This window comes from Danio rerio, chromosome 20 (assembly GCF_052040795.2).
Source record: "Danio rerio strain M-AB ecotype USA chromosome 20, GRCz13ab, whole genome shotgun sequence".
Lineage (NCBI taxonomy): Eukaryota > Metazoa > Chordata > Actinopteri > Cypriniformes > Danionidae > Danio > Danio rerio.
In genome coordinates this window covers 41,594,275-41,614,597 of record NC_141040.1, presented here as the reverse complement: position 1 = coordinate 41,614,597, position 20,323 = coordinate 41,594,275, and the positions used below count along the sequence as shown (strand labels likewise).

Genomic DNA, 20,323 nt, shown 5'->3' with positions numbered 1-20,323 from the left:
GTGAACCTTTAAAAAATATCCCTCATCCTTTTTTTTTTTTTTCTTTCGAAATAATAAAAGACACACAATGAAAAAGAGACCCTGAACCACAAAACCGGTCAAGATTTGCATTGGTAAACTCAAAATGTAAATTCAAAATTATTGATTTGTCATTGACCAAAATCATTAGACTATTCCGATCATGTTCCATTAAGATATTTGTAAATTTCTTAAAGTACTCAATATTTTTTATTAATAATATGCATTGCTGAGAACTTAATTCGAACAATTTTAAACACAATTTTATCAAGTAAAAATAGGTGGCTCTCAGACAAGTTTTGTACTACCCTAACAAAGTACTCTATACTGCAATGAAAATCATATTTTTTCAACTTCCGATAATGCACAAATCTTAATTTCCAAAAATGGACACTTATTGACTTATGTGGTTCAGGGTCAAAAATATTTAGTCAAAATCTAGTTTATGAAGGAATCATTCTTTAATGTTAGACCTCAGCGAATCACCTGACTCTTACCTGATATTGGGGATAAAAAAGGTATAAACTTTTGTTCTCAATTTCAATTTACTGATATCATGGGCCTGATTACACTTGGTTTGGTTACACTTGATTTTTGTCAATCTGGGGTGCGTTTCCAAAAAACATCATCAGCCAACCAAGGTCACAACTCCATTGTTACAAACACAGTTTGTTGATTTGGTGTTTCCCAAATCCATCGTTCCAACAAACATTTACAAACTGCTTTGCAAATTTGTACAATTGAAACTATACCTCTAGAGCTGTAGTTAGTATCATAGTTTTTAGTTGTGTTCTATTCCCCGAGCCATATTCCTTTAGAATGTTCCAACATTTAAACTTGGAATAATAAAAAAAAAGTCATCTCTCTCACATGTAATTTGCTTTCAAAGTATTTTTTACACTTCAGTTTGAGCAATCTTCATAGTGACAATTGTGCTTCTTTCGTAGTGCACTTTGAAAACATTTATGACATTTTGAACGCAGCCGTCGCTCACAACAAAAACTATATGGAAAGTGAAATCTACGTGAAAACAAAAATCTATAGGTTACATTAATGGTTTTAATTTATAGTAGCTTAGTCTATTTATTAAGTAGGATATTGTTTATATCTTAATAGATAGAGTACTATAAATTGAAACCATTAACCTCATGATTTATATATAAGAGTATGTGTTAGCTTGTTGTAAGTGGTTTTATGTTTCAGAATAGAATATGGAATATTCTTAATAATATTTATAAAGAAAACATAGGCCCTACTGACCTTATTCTAAAATGCAAAAGTGCGCCTGTTTTTGCGATTGTTTTAAAACTTCTGATTCAGTTGCCTATGGGAGAAATGACTAGGAATAATAAACGGCAGAAAACAGTCAAACTACTTGCTCTCACTTAATATCTAAAAATGAATGGAAGTGAATGAGAGCGGAAGTCACGAGCCAAAAAGATTCAAATGGCTGCGCCTGCTCGTCAGCGAAGAATAAGGTGAATATGTGCTATTTACATATATTTACATTTATATAGAAAACCAGTGCATGTTTTTACCAAAAGTAATATTGGATTTAAAAAAGAAGTGTGTGCATGTTAAACATAAAATATTGGGATTTTTTATCAAGAAGTTGTTACTCCACCCCGTTCATAGTGTCATTATGGACGTTTTACATTATAACAAACGTGGTTCAAAAGATGGATCTGCCACAGAGAAACTTCAGCTTACGGAATCACTGGTCACAACATCATTCTTTTTCCAAACGATGGATCGTCCTATGATAGTTCAGCCACAAGTTATGTCATTGTTTGGAAAAGCACCCCAGATCACAAGTGAATGATGCTAAATACATATGCTAATGGGAAATAAAATGTTTTAAGCTCATCAACTTTAAACCACTTTCAGAAGCAGTTGAAAATGTGCTTGATGAGATTGCGTCCATGAAAGTGATGCCTAATGTATTGATGGGAATACTGGCATAAACATTTGAAAACTCAAAACTACACTCTACAAGTACACTGGACAATACAGATTTACAGAAAACATAATTATGAACACATCTGCAGGTACAGCAAAACATTGATTATATGTTTCTTCATGCATGGCCTTCACAATGCAAAGCTAGCAGTTACACACATACTGTATTAGGCATGTTAGCAGTAAACTCACCACTAGTTGAAGCTTTTAAGTGAATGCAATTTGGGAAACAGACTGCAAAAGAAGATGAGAAATTAGTTGCTTTTTAAAAAAGGACAGTTAGTAAAGGCAATTTACTCAATTCAAGTTAGAGAATGGCAGTTATATGTAAGTAGCATCTGGTGAAGAAACACAACACTTCTCTTTTAAATGAAAAGATAATCCAAAAAACCTTGGAAAACATGAATCACACTGCATTCATACAGCAGGACTTCACACTGAACTTCAATATCCAATTAAAATTATGAACGAATAAACAAAATTTTGTATAGCCTCAATGGGAATGTCACGTCGCAATTACCTTTTCCTTTAATCAAATAAAACATTCAACACTCAGACGTCTTTAAATGGGTCCTATTATGCTATTTAGACTTTCTTTTTACTATTTAAGTCTACTATTTAGGTTACATTCAAGCAAGCAGTGTTTCTGAACTCCTTAAAATGAATGATTTGTTGCAACAGTTTACAATTAGAGACACAAAAAAACTAATAGGTTTTGTGAGTGACTTTGACATAACCTTAAGTTTAATGTAACATGCCATCCAAAATACTACTTTGTGTACAATTGCTTTGTGTCTGGACACTCAGAAAACTGCCTAGAAGGAGTTTAAACTGACAAGACCTTCTTCACTTTCAAACACGACGTGTCCATTAGCAACACATTTTTTTGTTAATGTTAAAATTTTGATATCTGTGACGCAACAAGTCCAAAGACTGATATGTACACCATGATTTTATATCAAATTGACTTTAATGTGTGATATGACTAAAAAGTGGTCATAACGAACATTTTCTCAATTCAATAGAGCAGCTGCTTTGACCCGAAAACAATATTCCACACAGACATGTCACAGATATGTCACGGCTTCCGAATACAAAACACACCCAAGTAGTTTCACCCCTGTTGTTTGATTGTCAGGTTTCAGTGTAGACATTGGAAATTCAAATGCAAAACGATTTGCAATTCCATTTGAGTTTTGGCAGGTTACATTAGTATTGCTATTTAGATGTTCATAGCTCGTAAGACATAGGAAGTGTTTTTGCAAATGGACTTTTCATTTGAAATGTGGTAGTCACTGCACATTTGCAGAAATGCGAACGATAATGGAGGATTTGAAATCTAATTTGGATTGTCACAATTTATGCATCCACATACTGAAAAAGCTATTGTAAATCCTATTTAAAAATCAGCTAATCCTATTTGCAATTGCATTTGAAAAAAAAAATGTCCAGGATATACTTCCATAATTTTATATAAAAGTGCAAAGCATAAATATATTTGAGCTGAAACTTCATTCTGAAGATACCTGAAACTGAAATTACTTCTTATGAACATAATAGGACCCAATTTACATACAGTAAAAACAAAGTGTCACTAAAGATTTGGATATGATCTGTTATCTAAAGGATGAGGAATCAGTGCTCTCTCTGTTCTCCAGACAAGGAGTCTTTAACAGGGATATAAACTATTGAGTAGGTTATCCGGGGAAAATAATTCCAACTGAACTTCCAAGACTAACACGGACCAAATGTTCACACAGGACGTATAGCTTTATCTGTCTTAGGAAACAGAAAGTTACTGAGCGAGTTAATGCTTTTGATCTGAGGCACCATAGTTTAAAGTGACGCTTTTTTCCATGGGCTTCTGACCCAAGCTGTGCTGGGCATCTAGAGTTTCAGGAACCTAGCAAAGTGGAAGAAAGCAGTCCCTGGTGAGGCTTGTTATGCATGTGAGTCATGACTGCTTCTGCTATATTCCACCCAAAAGTTGGAGGGCATTTGAAGGACTTTAAAAGTGCTGTCTTAAGTGGGAAGAAATTTGGTTCTCAAGACTCTTTCAGCATATTTTTTTTATTATAAGAAACTGAACAAGTAGCGGTCAAAGTAAAATCCCATTTAAATCTAGTTTAAATATTAATATGTTTCTGGAAAGTATCTGCAAATACTTCAGTTGGACTGCATTGACACCTTGGATAACAATGCATTTCCAGTGTGAACAGAACACTTGATAAAAAAAAACTGCAGAGCTGTATGCACAGCACTTATATTATTTGCAGGGTTACAAATACACAAAAACACACAGTTTAATATTGTTTTGTTGCATCCTGTGTGCATTTAAACATCTACTGTAACAACTGCAACTAAAAGTTCAGTGCGCTAGCTTGAAGTTCTGAGTTAAGGTTATTAGGATATTTTTTTACTATGAAATTAATTTTAAATATCTATCTATCTACAACCACATCATATATATATATATATATATATATATATATATATATATATATATATATATATATATATATATCCTAAACTCTCATATATTTATCAAATATTATATTACTGGTGTGCAAAACTCTCCAAAAATAATCTCTCTTGATTATTAATCCCATATAAACCAGAATAAATTTGATACGGTATACTCACTGCAGCTGAGCGTGCTGTCGGTCTGCGTGCTAGAGCCTGGGATAGTCCAGTAGGAATGATCCCAGTCAACGACATTACCCACAGTATCACAGGTGAGCGCGGACAGCTCGCTGCTGAGCATGGCGTGATCCCACAAGCGGAAGTTGTAAATGAAGCCATCCAAATTCTGATCATCCACGCTGACCGAGCTCGACCCTTTTCCAGCAATTTGGAGCAATCCGCCACTCTGCAGTGTGTAAATCTGAGAGGCCGAGCAGATGCTGGAGAAATAGTGGCCCCCAAAATACACTCCTATAAGGCCAGAAGACTTGGTCCAGGTGAGGCAGAGCGGTTTCATAGTGGCCGTAATGTCTGAGCTGGTGAGAAGGTTATCTACTGAGCAGTAGGAAGCGCCAATGAACAACTCCATGCCGTTTGATGTCTTCTCAAATGCCAAAATAGACGTCCCAGCAGCGTCGCTTAGGGTAAATATGGTCTCTGTGGCCTTCTGTGCAGTGCGGGCGATCTCAAAGCACACCGTGAAGGCAGTCAGAACAGGAATGGAGATTGAATTAGACACTCTCAGTATAGTCTTGCTGCTTTTTGGCATTGTGACTTTCTGGTTCCTCAGAGTCACTGCCACTGCAAAAGAAAAAAAAAACATGTTAGACTTTGCGATATATAACACAATTGGAAGCATTTAGTTATTGTGGAATTAATAAAATTCAAACCACTTGATGATCTGAACTTGGCATTGCACTTGCTGATTACTCAATAATTCGGTCCAACTTTATATTACGTGGCTTTAACTAATATGTACTTACACTGAAATTAATCATCTGCAATAAAAAATTCTTATTGTGTAAAAACATTGTATTGATATCATCTGTAAATAATTTCTGTAATTACATCCAATTACAGTACACTGTTGACCATCTCTTACACCTTAACCAACCCTTAAACCTACCCACACAACCAAGTATCACCTCAAGAGCATCAGAAGTGTTCTGCAATACACTATGAACACAATAAGTACACTGTATACATTTTTTGATGCACACAGTAGTTAAGGTTACTTACCATTAAGTGGGATCAATAATTCAATACATCATTATGATGAACATGCATAATATTGACATCAAGGACACTTCTAAAAAATCATAAATAATTCATTATTAATTAAACCTTTAGAGTGTTTTTTTTTCCAGATTGTTGTATTGGCAGTGGTTGTTCAACACAGAACCAAAGGTTAAGAGACTTAATAGGCGATTTATTTTCAAACATTAACATTTTCACATGTTAGTCTTGCCTATGCCATTGACATTGATTATTTATAGACCTTTTGCCCATTAACTTAGTACAGTAAGGCTTCATTCACTCAAAAAATGACAGTTGGTGCTTGTTCGAACTACTTACATAAAATTTGTTTAAACAATACAATTCTTAAGGTATTTTAGGGACAACATAGTTGATTTACGTTCAATCTGCTTAAATTTGTACAAATAATTAACTTGAGTTAACTTAATTTTTGTTGTGACAACATGAAGGAATTGATAACATCACTTTATTTAAGGTCAATGTAATCCCAACAAAAGCATTTATTAATCTGGGCTAATGATAATTTTTTTGATAATGACTAATAACACACTCAAAAGTTGTATTACCCAATCAAATTCATTATTTCTTATTTTATTTTACCCAATACCTATAATATGGCTATTTTTCTGCTGATTTTAATTTATTAGCTAACAATCACCAATGAGACTATATTGCATGTGTTAAATACTGTACTTTATTTTTACACTTTTCAATTTAACTTGTCTAAAACATTAGTTTACAAGATACTAGTTTATTAGATTAGATTCAACTTTATTGTCATTACACATGTACAAGTACAAGGCAACGATATGCAGTTTAACTCTAACTAGTTTTAATAGAAAGTGGGACAAATAATTCAATACATCATGATGAAACATGCATAATAATGATATTGTGGACACTTCTAACCTAGCATAAATAATTATTATTTTAACTTGTAGAGTGTTTTTTTTTCAGATAGTTGCATCGGCAGTGTTTGATCAACACAGAATCAAAGGTTTTAAGACTTAAAAAGCAATTTATTTTTTAAACATTAACATTTTCACATGTTAATCTTGCCTACACCATTGACATTGATTATTTATAGGCCTTTTGTTCATTAACTCTGTACAGAAAGACTTTATTTACTCACAATATGACAATTGGTGATTGTTCAAACTGTACTTATATAAAATGAGTTTTAACAATATAATTCTTAAAGTTGTTTGGGAAAACTTTATTGTTTTAAGTTCAATCCACTTACATTTGTAAAAACGATTAATTTAAGTTCACTTAATTGATTTTTGTTTTGACAACATGAAGAAATTGTGAGGAACCCAGCATTTATTTATTTATATATATATATATATATATATATATATATATATATATATATATATATATATATATTTTTTTTTTTTTTTTTTTTTTTTGCAGTGTCTGTTAACATCAGTTTATTTAATTGAATTCAATGTAATCACCACAAAAGCATTTATTAATCTTGGCTAATGTTCATTTCTTTGATAGTGACTAATAACACATTCAAAAATTGTGATATCTAATTAAATGTGTTGAATTTAAACAAACAAATTAAATTTGGTGATGTTCAACTTCATTTCTTTGTTTAAATTCAGCCCAAATAAATTATTTACAACCACTTAACTTCAAAAAATGTAGTAAATTCAACAAATCATATCTGAATCATTTTTTCAGTTTATAATATGCTGTAATCTCTGCTGATTTTCATTTATTAGCAAACATTCACTAATAAGACTATATTGCATGTGTTAAATATTGTACTTTATGACACTTTTGCAATTTAACTTATCCAAAATTTACTCTGAATATGCATATACAATAAAGTTATATGCTAAGCAATTAGTATACTTTTTAAATATTGTGATAAAACCAAATAATATATATAGCAAGTAGAAAACATAATACCGCTGTTTTGTCGATTTGTCCTACAGTTCCTTGTCAGATTGTCCTACCTCCCATTCAAAAGTAGCTAGCACGTTTTGATGAGGCAATAGGTTACCCATCAGATTTTGCTCCCAGTGTAAATGGTAATGTGGAATAGTGTGATTTGAAGCTGTGATATCGCCCTAACCTAACCCTAACCCCAACCCCAGAACCATTCACATACAGTGCTGGTAGCATAATCTGATGGGTAGAATAAAATGTCAGGCACCCGGCAGAACATTTGCTAACACAAACTAAATTCAAATGTGAATCAACTGTTTCATAATATGTTTCGTCAAATGAGACATTAATGTCTGAAATCATCCAAGTTTGTCAGGAACATTATATTAAGCATTCACTCTTAAGACTTGAATATTAAGCGTCTTCCAAACCAGACAGTCATATTCCTTTGCCCACCCTAAAACACTGCTTTTGAGGCCTATTTGCTGACATGCTTTATTTAAACTGGCGGATGTTTGTGTCTGTTGGCCGTCTTTATATAAAAACCTCAACCAATTTGGAATGGAAAAATACACCTCCAGTTGCACTATTAGATCCCTGTACTTTATATTTGTGATGCTTCCTGACATGACCAGATGTCTGACGCTGACGAAGCATCAAAGGCTTTGCTCAATGCTAAGCATTAATGAGCATGTTCTCAAAGGGGTTTCATTTTCAGACGTATTCACTGGGAAGATAACAGAATATTACGTTGCTCTCTACATCTCTAAAAAAGAAAGTGGTTAGGTAATGATGGATACTTTCACACCTGTCTATCTTGAGTACAAAATGTTATATATTGTGAGTTGTTATTTCTTTTGGAGCTTTTTTTATTGCAGGTGTTTCTGTCAATGTATCCAGGCACTCTTGTTTCTGGATCATACCATTGAAGTCAGAACTATTAGCCCCCCTTTGATTTTTTTTTTCTTTTTTAAATATTTCCCAAATGATGTTTAACAGAGCAAGGACATTTTCACAGTATGTCTGATAATATATTTCTTTTCTTGGAGAAAGTCTTATTTGTTTTATTTTGGCTAGAATAAAAGTAGCTTTACATTTTTAAAAACCATTTTAAGGTCAACATTATTAGCCCCTTTAAGCTATATTTGTTTTCGATAGTCTACAGAACAAACCATTATTATACAATAACTTTTCTAATTACCCTAACCTGCCAAGGAAACCTTATTAACCTAGTTAAGCATTTAAATGTCACTTTAAGTTGTATAACAGTGTCTTAAAAATATCTAGTAAAATATTATTTACTGTCATCATGGCAAAGATACAATACATCAGTTATTAGAAATGAGTTATTAAAATTATTATGTTTAGAAATGTGTTGAACAATTCGGCTCTCCGTTAAACAGAAATTGGGGAAATAATAAACAGGGGGGGCTAATAATTCTGACTTCCATTGTATATGAAAGTGTGGTGTCACATATGTTCTGTTCAAGTTTTCCTTATACCTCTGTTAATGCCAGAGGTGTTCAAACATAGTCCTGGAGGGCTGGAGTTCTGCAAAGTTTAGTTCCAACCCTAATCAGACACACTGGAGTTTGAGCATATGAAAGTCTGTTGTATGGCACTGTGAAAAGGGGCGGGATTAAATGAGACAATTTGCCATTTTCAAAAAAGCAAACGATCGGTCCATATTTTACATTTCTGTACAGAAAGGTCATGTTTGGATCTTTGTTTCATCTCACTTAATCACGTAATGCACTTTCGCAGCTTGCTTTTCTGGTCTGTCGCATTCGCTTGCATACAGTATAAATGGAAGTCTATAGCTATGTTTCCATTAAACATGCGAATTAAATTTATGCGCGAAACTGGAATATCGCGTGAATGTTTTCTTCATTTAATAAATGACTTGCTTCTCAGAAGACGAGCCAACACGCAATGAACGCATGGTGGCATTTGAAGCCATGAGGCGCAGATGCTCTTAACAGTTCTGGAGGTAATTAATAATATAATAACACTAATACTGAGATGGCTAAGGCGTTTTAGAATGACCAAAACAACATTTCAAATGGTTTACAATGTGCTCAGTCTGCTGGTTTGTACATTCACACACAATTTTATCATCACATATTTGAATCAATTTTCAACAGACTCGCAGTGAATCGTTCCATCCCTAATTTTTGGATTCATTTACTCTAAATTACTGATGTTTCAGAAGTGCATAAAAAAGATGAACTGACTTTTAGTGGTAAAATAAATAAATAAATAAATAAATAAATATTACTCTGAAAGTTTTGCCATAATTCAAAAATATTGTAAAATTGCAAGTTTAAACATTTAGATTTTAGTTTTGTTTTTTTTTTGTTTTTTTTTACTTTTAGGTAGAAAAAAAACGTATTACTCAAATCTGCTTATTTTATTTTAATCTTTATAAAGTTATTAAAAATAAAATCAAATATCCCACATTAAAAACTAGTAGAAAATACTGATTTAAAATTATTTTGCAGGACAAAACTAAGAGAATAGTAGAAAGCCTGAATAAGCTAATAGTTAATTTGAGATTGTAGTCATAAAAACACAATGAGGTGATACTGATGGTAGAAATGATACTAGCGTGAAAGGCAAAGCAAAAATTGTAAGCAGCTGTGAAATGAATCAGAACGGTAGAGTTTAGATAATACTGTCAGTGAGGACTTTTATTATGTTTATTAAAACTCTTCTTGAATGACTATAAGTCTATTTTCCACCTCCCAGCTACAATTCCAAAGCAGAAAGCAGAACATAATTAAATGGCATCCCGTGAATGACAAAGGGGCACAAGCATAAATGAATAAATATAACAAAATAATTATAACTATAAATTATTAAATACTAGTCAATAAAATATTAATAAACATAAAAAATGAATGAATTAATAAAAGAATAGGTAAACAAACATGTTGTGCTAAAGCGCACCAAATCATAAACATACCTTGCTTGTAACTGATATGGAAGCCTTTCTTTTGGACACTAAAGTCGGAGTTAAAGAAAACCTCCATCACATTTCCAGTGGAGTTGAGAGTTAGTCCGTTGGCCGTTAAGCCGCAAAATTTGGCATCGCTGGTGCCGGTCTTGACGACAACGCGGTCATAGATGCAGCCTTGTGCTTCCTCGAGCTCGAAATCGAGGAAGGTGATCTGTACTATAAAGCCAGCCGGGGCCTGTATGGTCCAATTGCAGGACTGGCTGGGTGGGTAGTCATTGGGATAGCAGGGGGAGGTAAAAGAGCCCTGGGAGTCGGTGAGCACCACATTGCAGCTGGTGCTACTCTGGCAGCTCTGTGCCACTGCAAGCAAACAGGGCACATGTCACTTTACCTTGCATTGGTGAAGGATAAGAGGTTTTAGCAGAGGCTGAGGACAGGAGAGGAATCAGCCAACAGGAAGATGCGTTTAGACAGCCGCTTGGTTAGTGCATCGACAGAGACAAAGACAGAACCAGAGGAAAACAGATGTCAAGCCTGGTTGAGATTTTAGTTGAATTACAACTGGCTGCAGTGATTATATCAGACCTGAGCGCAAATACTTAAACCCAGGAGCTGTTTGAACACATTATGTTTTTTTTTTTAAATTTATTTATGTATTTTTTTTGTAAGATACCAGTGCAAAATTGACAGTTTTAAAATCAACACCAGTGCCTATGAATAAATGTACATGAATAAAAGCATAAATGAAATGTGTTAATCACATAAAAGTTTTCAATGCATTTTATAGACAAATTAAAGCCTAAATGAACCTCCTGAAGTCTCCTCAGAAGAGTAAAAAAGTGTTTTGGATGAATAGACTTTCAAGTGAAGGACAGAAATGTCTCAAGTAGCATTGAAAATATCATTTACGATCCAATGATCAATTTACTTATGGATTTAGAACACAGTGAGGGTGAGAAAATGATGACTTCATTTATATTTTGGGGGTGAACTAATCCTTTAATGGCTATGATTAGTTATTCACCTACTGTGAGCAAATTGGCAGTTGGTAAAGCTACAGTATCTTCATGTTACAACCTGCTGGACAAAATGCAGCTCTTGTTTCCCTACTAATGCTAGTGTATGAGTGCACCCCGATCACATGTTCTTTAATATAAGCCCGAGAAGAACTGGTAGACTGAGTCTAGTTTCTCACAAGGCTTTTTTATTTGATTTTGTTTAGTTTTTCTTTTCATGTTGTTGGTCAGAGTTTGGGTTTCTCGTTACTGTGGTCATTTGCTTGCTCATGCATGGTCAAAAGATTCCTAATATTCAGTAATACCATCAGTTCAATAATACTGAAGTTGTTGATCTGTACCTTTACTATGAATTAAGTAAGGGATAATCAATGGCTTGCTGTGCGTTAAAGAATATTAATGCACAACGTGGAGGCAAAGCAACACTCTAAGCGCAAGTGCAGATGAAATGCATTAAAACCCTTTAACACACAGCAAGCCTTTGATTATCCCACTCATTCCATGATCATTTGCTAAGTTGGGCCTAATGCTAAGGTCACACTAGAGTTTGTGCATGCAAAATTCTGTAGTACAGTGCTGCGGAAAGGGGCGGGATTAAACAAGATGATGAGACATTTAAAAAAGCAAGCAATTGGTCTATGTTTTAAATTTCTGTCCAGAGAGGTTATGTTTTGATCCTCGATTGGTCTCACGTAGTCAAGTGATACAATTTTGCAGACCAGAGTTGACATTTAGTTTGCAATTAATCCACACATCAAACTAATTATGACCTTTCAATTATGAATTTGCACATCCTGTAATGTGATTATTGTATATGTCAACCTCTAGAATTGAAGTTATGAAAGACTATAAGGGTGCTTTCACACCTGTGTATTGCTTTGTTCTGAAACAAATTGTTAATTAGGGATTAAAATTGTTATGTTTATTTTTGTTCTTGGTGCGTTAAAACAAGTCATGTGCGAGTAAACTTTCCTCACAATGGTCAGAGTTTCAGGGTTTATTTTTTAGAATCCCAAGAATTCCGCTCAGCTGTCGCGTTGTTATTTTAATTCATGATGATGAGCAATAAGATATTACAAGGGAAAGGGTGCACTTTAATTTTGACACCAATCAGGTAGATAAGACTTTCTCATACATAGCATCCTTTCAGTTGCCAAGGGATGTATAAATCTATCTATTGAATCAATCAATCTACTAAAATAAGAAAAAAAAAAAAAAACCTTGGCCAGAATTATGCATTATATGCTTAAATTATAGAGAAAAATAACAGATGAACCGATCCTGTAGTCAGATCATGAAGCAGATCAATGCTGATCTTTTTTTCAAGGTGTCAGTGCAGAAATGAACCAAACAATAGGCCTAATACAAAATTGTATAAGATTTAAATATAATACAAATTATCAATTATTATTTTCCTAACGAATAAACAGCACTCAGTAATATTTTAGCATGCTTTCACTTTCGTATTCGACATGAAACGCAAATTTACTGGTAGGAATGACATCCCGCCCTACTCATCATTCTCTCTTCATATAGCCAGAAATATGGCTATTACGTAGACATAATACACTGGCTAGCCAGGCTCATTAGTTTGTTGGGTCGTATTGCTTTCTCACTACAATTAATCCGCTCCAGAGTTCGTTTAGGTGATCTAAGACAGATTAATTTGGTGCAGATTCCAAACGCAATTGCGGGTTTCACATAGCCTATGCCAAACGAACCATGCTAACAGGGCAAACGAGACAGATTCCAAAACAAATTCCTAGGTGTAAAAGCACCCTAAAATATAGGAATCCCTTAGCCATTTGTAAACTGCAATTTAGCTATTTGATAGAAATGTGAACCACATCACCAACCACATCCTATAAGCTTCCTCAAGGCAACTCTTGCACATAGAGATTTGACTCAGAGACAATGGCGTCTGTTCATTCAGTCCTGAACAGCACATATGAAAAAAACACAACACAATTTGGCAAACTGAGCAATTTAACTTTCTAAAGACCCAGTGGCTTCCCCGGGACAAATCTTATGCATGTAAACAAACATTACTGAGGGTTATATTTCATAATCAATTCCAACTGTCAAAGGATGAACTCATTTCAGTGATTTACAATATGTTCTCCATGTAAATAATACTTCATATGACTTTCTCTCTCTCTCTCTCTCTCTCTCTCTCTCTCTGCGGAATCAAATTTTCCCTTCTGTTAATGATACTGTTGAGAACAACAAATTAAATTTTCATCCATGAAATTGTGAAAGTTTTTGCATCAAGGATTTCCAAGCATTGTGGTCCATTGATGATCAAAACAAAAAACTGAGTATTCACATCTACAGTGACAGTTCCTCTGGAGAAACAGGAAATTTGGAATTTGATGGCTTTATACAGGTTTCAGGTGGGGGACAATAAAGTTAGGATATTTTAATCGTGGGAACTGCTCTTTAATAGAACCATAAAGGGCATCCAACAGAGAAAGGGAAAATGATCTCTTGTTTAAGGGGACAGAACCTTAACCACAGACTGTGCAGTCTTCAGAGAGTCATTGCATGCCTTGTGTTCACCAGAGTGGACAGTTGATACTGAGGCTGGATTTCAAACCACTTACAATTCGATCCAACCTGCCAACAAATCAAAACGACACACTTTTTCTTCTTTTTTACTCTGCTTAGAAGTCTAATTACAGATACCCATGAATGGCTATTACCACTACTTTTGCAAATGCAAAAAGGTTTTAGCACAGGTTTTTCACTTAAAACAATAAAATTTGTTTTGATACTCTTTGACGCAAAAGCATCAAGGGTGTGTCCAAATTCACTTTTGCTATTTTAAGGATGGAAAAATACGCTCTGTGCTTTGGCGCACGGTCTAACAGGGTTGTGCTTATTTTCTTAATGAGTTAATGGGTGTCTTTTGAGCAAAACAGTTACATAGACCATCTGCTTGACGATAAAGAATGAGCCTTCTCCATTCGGCCTCTTTACTTTCTTTTTACTTTACTTCTTTAATTTTATGGATAGGGAAACGGTGGAAACTCACTCCGCTGAAGACATCCATTAGCCTACATATTTAATTTTGTTTGTTAAGCTCAAAGTTAGTTTCAAAACTATTTCTAAATTCTGTTCTAATTTCCAGCTACTGAAGAGTGTTAAAAAAAAAGTGTTGGTTATACCCAGACACACGTCCTATTCTTATCCCTCATATAGTAATGCATACATCTCCAAAACTCGACAGATGGACAAATCTAAACTTGTTTATAATAAAACAAATTTATATATATATATATATATATATATATATATATATATATATATATATATATATATATATATATATATATATATATATATATATATATATATGTGTGTGCATATAACAAATAATACTGTAATAATAATAATATTATACTAATAAAAATTGTCATGAATAAACTGAAAAAAAGGCCCCCCGACATGAAGAAAGTTTTTATATTTATGTTTTTATATTTATGCAGAAAATATAAAATTTTTGTAACAATTTAATCCTTATTTGTTTCAGATGTAAGATATTTGTGTATTGTTGTACATCCTCTGTGTGTTAAACGTTTGAACCTGCAAAGGCACATAACTAACACGCTCTGCGCTGGACTTTAGACCAGCTTTTACTTGGTCAATGGCGCCATCTAGATCAGTTTCTTAAAATAGCATCGCACCAACAATTTGCCTTAACACACCTTCCTGTATAGACCGGCACACCCATGAGTTCACAAAGTAGCTCAAAAAGGTTTTGCTATACAATGTGGTGCCAAAAAAAAAGAAAATTAAGGTTGCGCTGGTTTGAAAATAGCAACAAATTGTACCAAACACTTCTTGTGCCTTATTGCGGCGGGTGTATGATAGGGCCTTTAGTATGTCTTAATTATTATCATGAAAATGTACATTTCTACAAGAAACTGGACTAAGACTATAATTTGAATAATCAGATTTTTAATACAGGCAAATATTTTTGTTAGCTTGGAATTGAAAATAGTCAACATGTAATGTTGCTGGCATTTTTTATTTTTTTAATATTTTGCTCATTGAGATATTTTTTAGATTGCTTTGAAAGCACAATGAGCCTCTGGTTCTTTTTTAAATAATTAGATTTAGAGACATTAAAACCTGTTTTGTGTGCAAAACATCCATTTTGTTTTATTTGACTGTTTATTATTATTTCTGAAAATGATTATCAGCTTAATTTAACAGTTTGGGCTCTGTTGTCAATTGCTGCCATTACTATAATAATAATGTGCCAGTAATAGAGCTCCCTACATAGTTTACAGCATTAGCTGAGCATTTCTTTGACCCATAAACAACTGTATGTTTTCCCCCCTGCTGTACCTAAAAGTGTATTGTACCATACAAAAGTTACTTTACTATACATTTTGTATTCCATTACACACCCCTAATGTTAAGCCATCTTAAGCAAAGTATTCTTATGACTTCGAGACAAAAAAAGTTCAAAAAGGTTTGCAAGGATGTCATAAAAGAACCGTTTTGGTTCCCCAAAAGCCATTTAGTGAACAGTTCTTATAGATGAACCATTTTTTTGCAACCCTTTTTTTGTTTTTGTTGTTCTCTGATGAACTTTTTATGTTTATAACAAGCGTTTTGAGGAATGAAGACATTACATGGATGTTTAAGGTTCTTCATGGTACCAATAATAATCCTTTATTTTTTACAGTGTATAGGGAGTAATACATGACTAAACTTCCATAAAGAAACGTACTGCAACAGATGCACAATCCTTACCATCGAGTGACTGTGCTAAAACTAACAGATCACTTTTGAATGGAATAACACTAAAACAATTTAGAGTTTGCTTCTCATAGCTTGCACCAGCTTTCAAGCCAAATTTAAAACTAAATAAGTCAGGAAAAGGCAAAATATGTAATTAAAAAAAGCGACTTTTTGGAGAGCAACTCTGAATTTAATAAAGTATTCCACATTGAGTGTTACGACTCCAAGGCAATACAATCTTTGGCTGTATTGCTGCAAGTAGTAAACTGTAAAACAATTAAACAAAATAGATTTTAGTTCATGCTTTATTTTGTTTATGATAAAAAGACAGCAGACATTCTTCAAAACAACACTGTGTAATGTAAATGTACAGCAAGCAGACCTATTTAATTTGAGTGCTCTTACACATCTGTATTCTCATTCACCCTGCATGGGAGATCAAATACACTGCAGAAAAATCGTTAGACCAGGCCAAACTGGGTCACTACAAAACCCACCACAACAAGATCCCATCGGCACACCTGGGATTGAAAACGCTGGAAAATTCATAGCGCTTGTCCAGCGAAAACAAGGAAAGAGGTAAGCGGGAAAAAGATCACAGTTTCCGCCATCATGCCTGGGGTTTACACAAGCAAGGAATGGGATCAGCTTTTGACAAGTGGCCTGTGAGGCTGAAATCACTATTGGCAGGAATCACGCTACTGGAATATCCTGCTGTTTTATAGATGTCGGACCGGGCTGCAGTAAAAAGCAGCACGACCAGCTGAGCTACTGAAGCCATGCACAGCTCCGGCCTGGCAGATTCAGGACAGGGTTCATGTCAATACTGCGTCAAGGGTACCAAACACGTCACCTGCCGTTTTTAATGAATCAAGTGAATGAAATAAGACACGGATCACTCCACTCGAAGGTCAGATACTCACCAGTGAAGTCATGCTAGAAAACAGTAACAGATTGTCTTTTACATGTACAGTTAAAGTTAAAATTATTAGCCCTCCAGTGAATTATTTTCCTCTTCCCAAAGAGGTTTAACAGTGCAAGGACTTTTTCACAATAATTCCAAACATATTTTTTCTTATGAAGAAAGTCTTATTTGCTTTATTTTAGCTTGAATAAAAGCAGTTATTTTTTTAAGGTCAATATTATTAGCCCCCTTAAGCAATATTTTAGATTTTTTGTCTACAGAACAAACTATCGTTATGACTTGCCTAATTACGCTAACTTGCCTAGTCAATCTAATTAGTTAAGCCATTAAATTAAACTTTAAGCTGAATACTAGTATCCTGCAAAAAATAATAATAATCATATCAAATATAAAAAATACTGTTATGCCAATAATGATCCATTATTTTTCACAGTGTATAAACATCAATCAAAAAACAAACTGCAATAGATACACAATTTTTACAAACGAGCGACTACTGTATGTGCTAAAATTCAGCACTTTTGAATGGAATAACACTAAAACAATCTAGGGTTTGCTTCCCACAGCCTGCGCCAGCTTTCAAGCCAACTTTAAAACTAAATAAGTCAGGAAAAGGCAAAATATGTAATAAAAAAGCGACTTTTTGGAGAGCAACTCTGAATTTAATGAAGTATTCCACATTGAGTGTTATGACTCCATGGCAAAATGATTTTTGGCTGCATTGCTGCAAGTTGTAAACCATAAAACAATTAAACTAAATAAATTAAACTAAATAAAAAACTCATGGCAAATATAAAAGAAATCAGTTATTAGAAATTTGTTATTAATGCTATTATGCTTAGAAATACGTTTAAAAAAACTTCTTTCCTTTAAACAGAAATTGGGGAAAAATACAGAGGGAGCTAATAATTAAGGAGGGCTAATAAACAAATATGACTTCTACAACTGTATATATATATATATATATATATATATATATATATATATATATATATATATGAATTATTTTTTAAATTGTTTTTATTACACTTCTCTGTGGAATACTTGGTTGTGATTGGTCAATCATGACATTCCAAGGTATGTTAATCACCGATTACAGCCAGTAAAACTAATAAATTCATACTATAAGCTTATAAATTCGACATAGGCTCATCCAAGTACTTTGAATATATTTAAATATATGTGTCATGCTGCTGTTTGGCTGTTTCAACTTAATATTATTTTTTTTCTGCAAGCTTTAAGTTTAATTAAAGAGTTGGTAAATTGTTGCAACTTATGCTTTATCAATGTTTTGCATCTAAATTCTTTATTTTTGCAGCAAGTAGAGTAGTAATCTTGCAGGTTATCTCAAAATAAAGTTAATTGCACACTAAATCATAAATTTTCGACTGAAATTTTCGCAAGTTAAAAAAATACAACTTCATATTGTAAATTTTATTGTAAATTTTGCTAAAACACTTGATAAAACAAAAATAATAACGCTTATGAAAGTAATAAAATAAAATAAAAATCTGTCAGAGAAAGAGAACATATAAATAAATAAATAAATAAATAAATAAATAAGAGACATTCAAGGGTAAAATAATAAACAAACAAAAAATAAATGAAAGATATTCAAGGGCAATAAACAAACAACAAAAACAAATAAAATAATAATAAAATAAAATCTGTCAGAAAAACAGGATTTTAAGGCCATAGTAAATAAATAAATAAATAAATATAATTCAAGGGCAAAATAATAAAAAAGAGACATTCGAGGGCAATAAACAAACAACAAAAACATAAAAAAACTAAATAAAATAAAATCTGCCAGAATAAAAAGACTTTAAGGCCATAGTAAATAAATAAATAAATAAATGAGACATTCATGGGCAAAATAATAAACAAACGACAAAAATAAAACATAATATAACAAAACTATTTTGTTTTATAAATTAAATTTATTTTAATTAAATTAAATCTGTCAGAGAAAGAGGATTTTAAGGCCATAGTGAATAAACAAACAAATAATTAAATAAGAAATATTCAAGAGCAAAATAATGAACAAAAAACTAAAATAAAATTATAAAATAAAATCAATCAAATTTTATTTAATTTTAATAAATAAAATGTAATAAAAAAATAAAAATGAAAATGCTGTGATTTGTGAAGTGGCTGCTGATGAAGTGAAGGTCAATGAATGAATGCCTGACTAAACAGAAGAAAAGAGCAGCTTTGATCTTAGAATGTCCTTTTAGCAGAAGGAAAGATGACAAAAGATGCAATGTCAGATACACGGATCTCAGACTAAGACGAGCTGGAGATTAAAAATAGCGCTTTCAGCAGCATCACATTCTGTGAAAGCTTTAATCCTCAAGTGTCTCATTTCTCTCACTCTCGGCAGTTCCCCTGTCTTTGTACTTCAGGTGTGCTGTATTAATCTGCCAAGAGTCAGTTAACAGTTCACTCAAAAATGTAATCCTTGTCAACATTTATTCACTTCTCTGGTATTCCAGAACTCTGTATTATAATTTTTTGTGTGTGTGTTCAAAGTGTTCAGTGTTTGAGCTGTATTTTTTATCCAAGCAATCTATTATAGTACAAAATTATATAAATAAAGAAGTAAGAGTCATCTGCAATGGTTACCAGTTGCCAGTTGTATTCACATTTTTGACAATGAATCAAATAAAATGATAAAATAAAATAATAAAATAAAAATACATTAAAATAAATAAATAAATTAATTTATAAGTCAGATACATAGATCTTTAAGCCCATACTAAATAAACAACAAAAAATAAAAAAATAATAAATAAATATAAAATTTAATTTATTAAAAAATTAAACAAAATTAAACTTAAATAAATACCATAAAATACATAAAAAACAAATAAAAAATATCAGATACAGAGATCTTTAAGCCCATACTAATTAAACAAACTAACAAAAATACATTTAAATAAATAAATAAATAAATAAATAAATAAATAAATAAATAAATAAATAAATAAATAAATAAATTAGTTCAGACACAGAGGTCTTTAAACCCATTCTAAACAAAAACAAAAAAAGTAATAAAATAAAATAGGTCAG

At 32.8% G+C, this 20,323-nt stretch overlaps 1 protein-coding gene and 1 long non-coding RNA gene across 45 annotated transcripts in view; one reads left to right on the top strand and one right to left on the bottom strand.

Moving 5' to 3' along the window:
- Nucleotides 1-20,323, top strand: part of LOC147839402 (uncharacterized) — a 44,385-nt gene that overhangs the window by 8,369 nt on the left and 15,693 nt on the right. The gene's annotated exons all lie outside the window — the stretch shown is intronic.
- adgrg6 (adhesion G protein-coupled receptor G6) overlaps nt 1-20,323 on the bottom strand; it is an 87,095-nt gene that overhangs the window by 51,176 nt on the left and 15,596 nt on the right. For 21 of the 44 annotated variants that reach the window (XM_087297321.1, XM_087297313.1, XM_087297325.1 and 18 more), the window contains 2 exon segments: nt 10,565-10,918; nt 4,621-5,241 (listed from right to left, as the gene is read on the bottom strand). In XM_087297321.1, coding sequence (XP_087153447.1) covers nt 4,621-5,241; nt 10,565-10,918 — 975 coding nt within the window. 44 annotated transcript variants of the gene reach the window in all.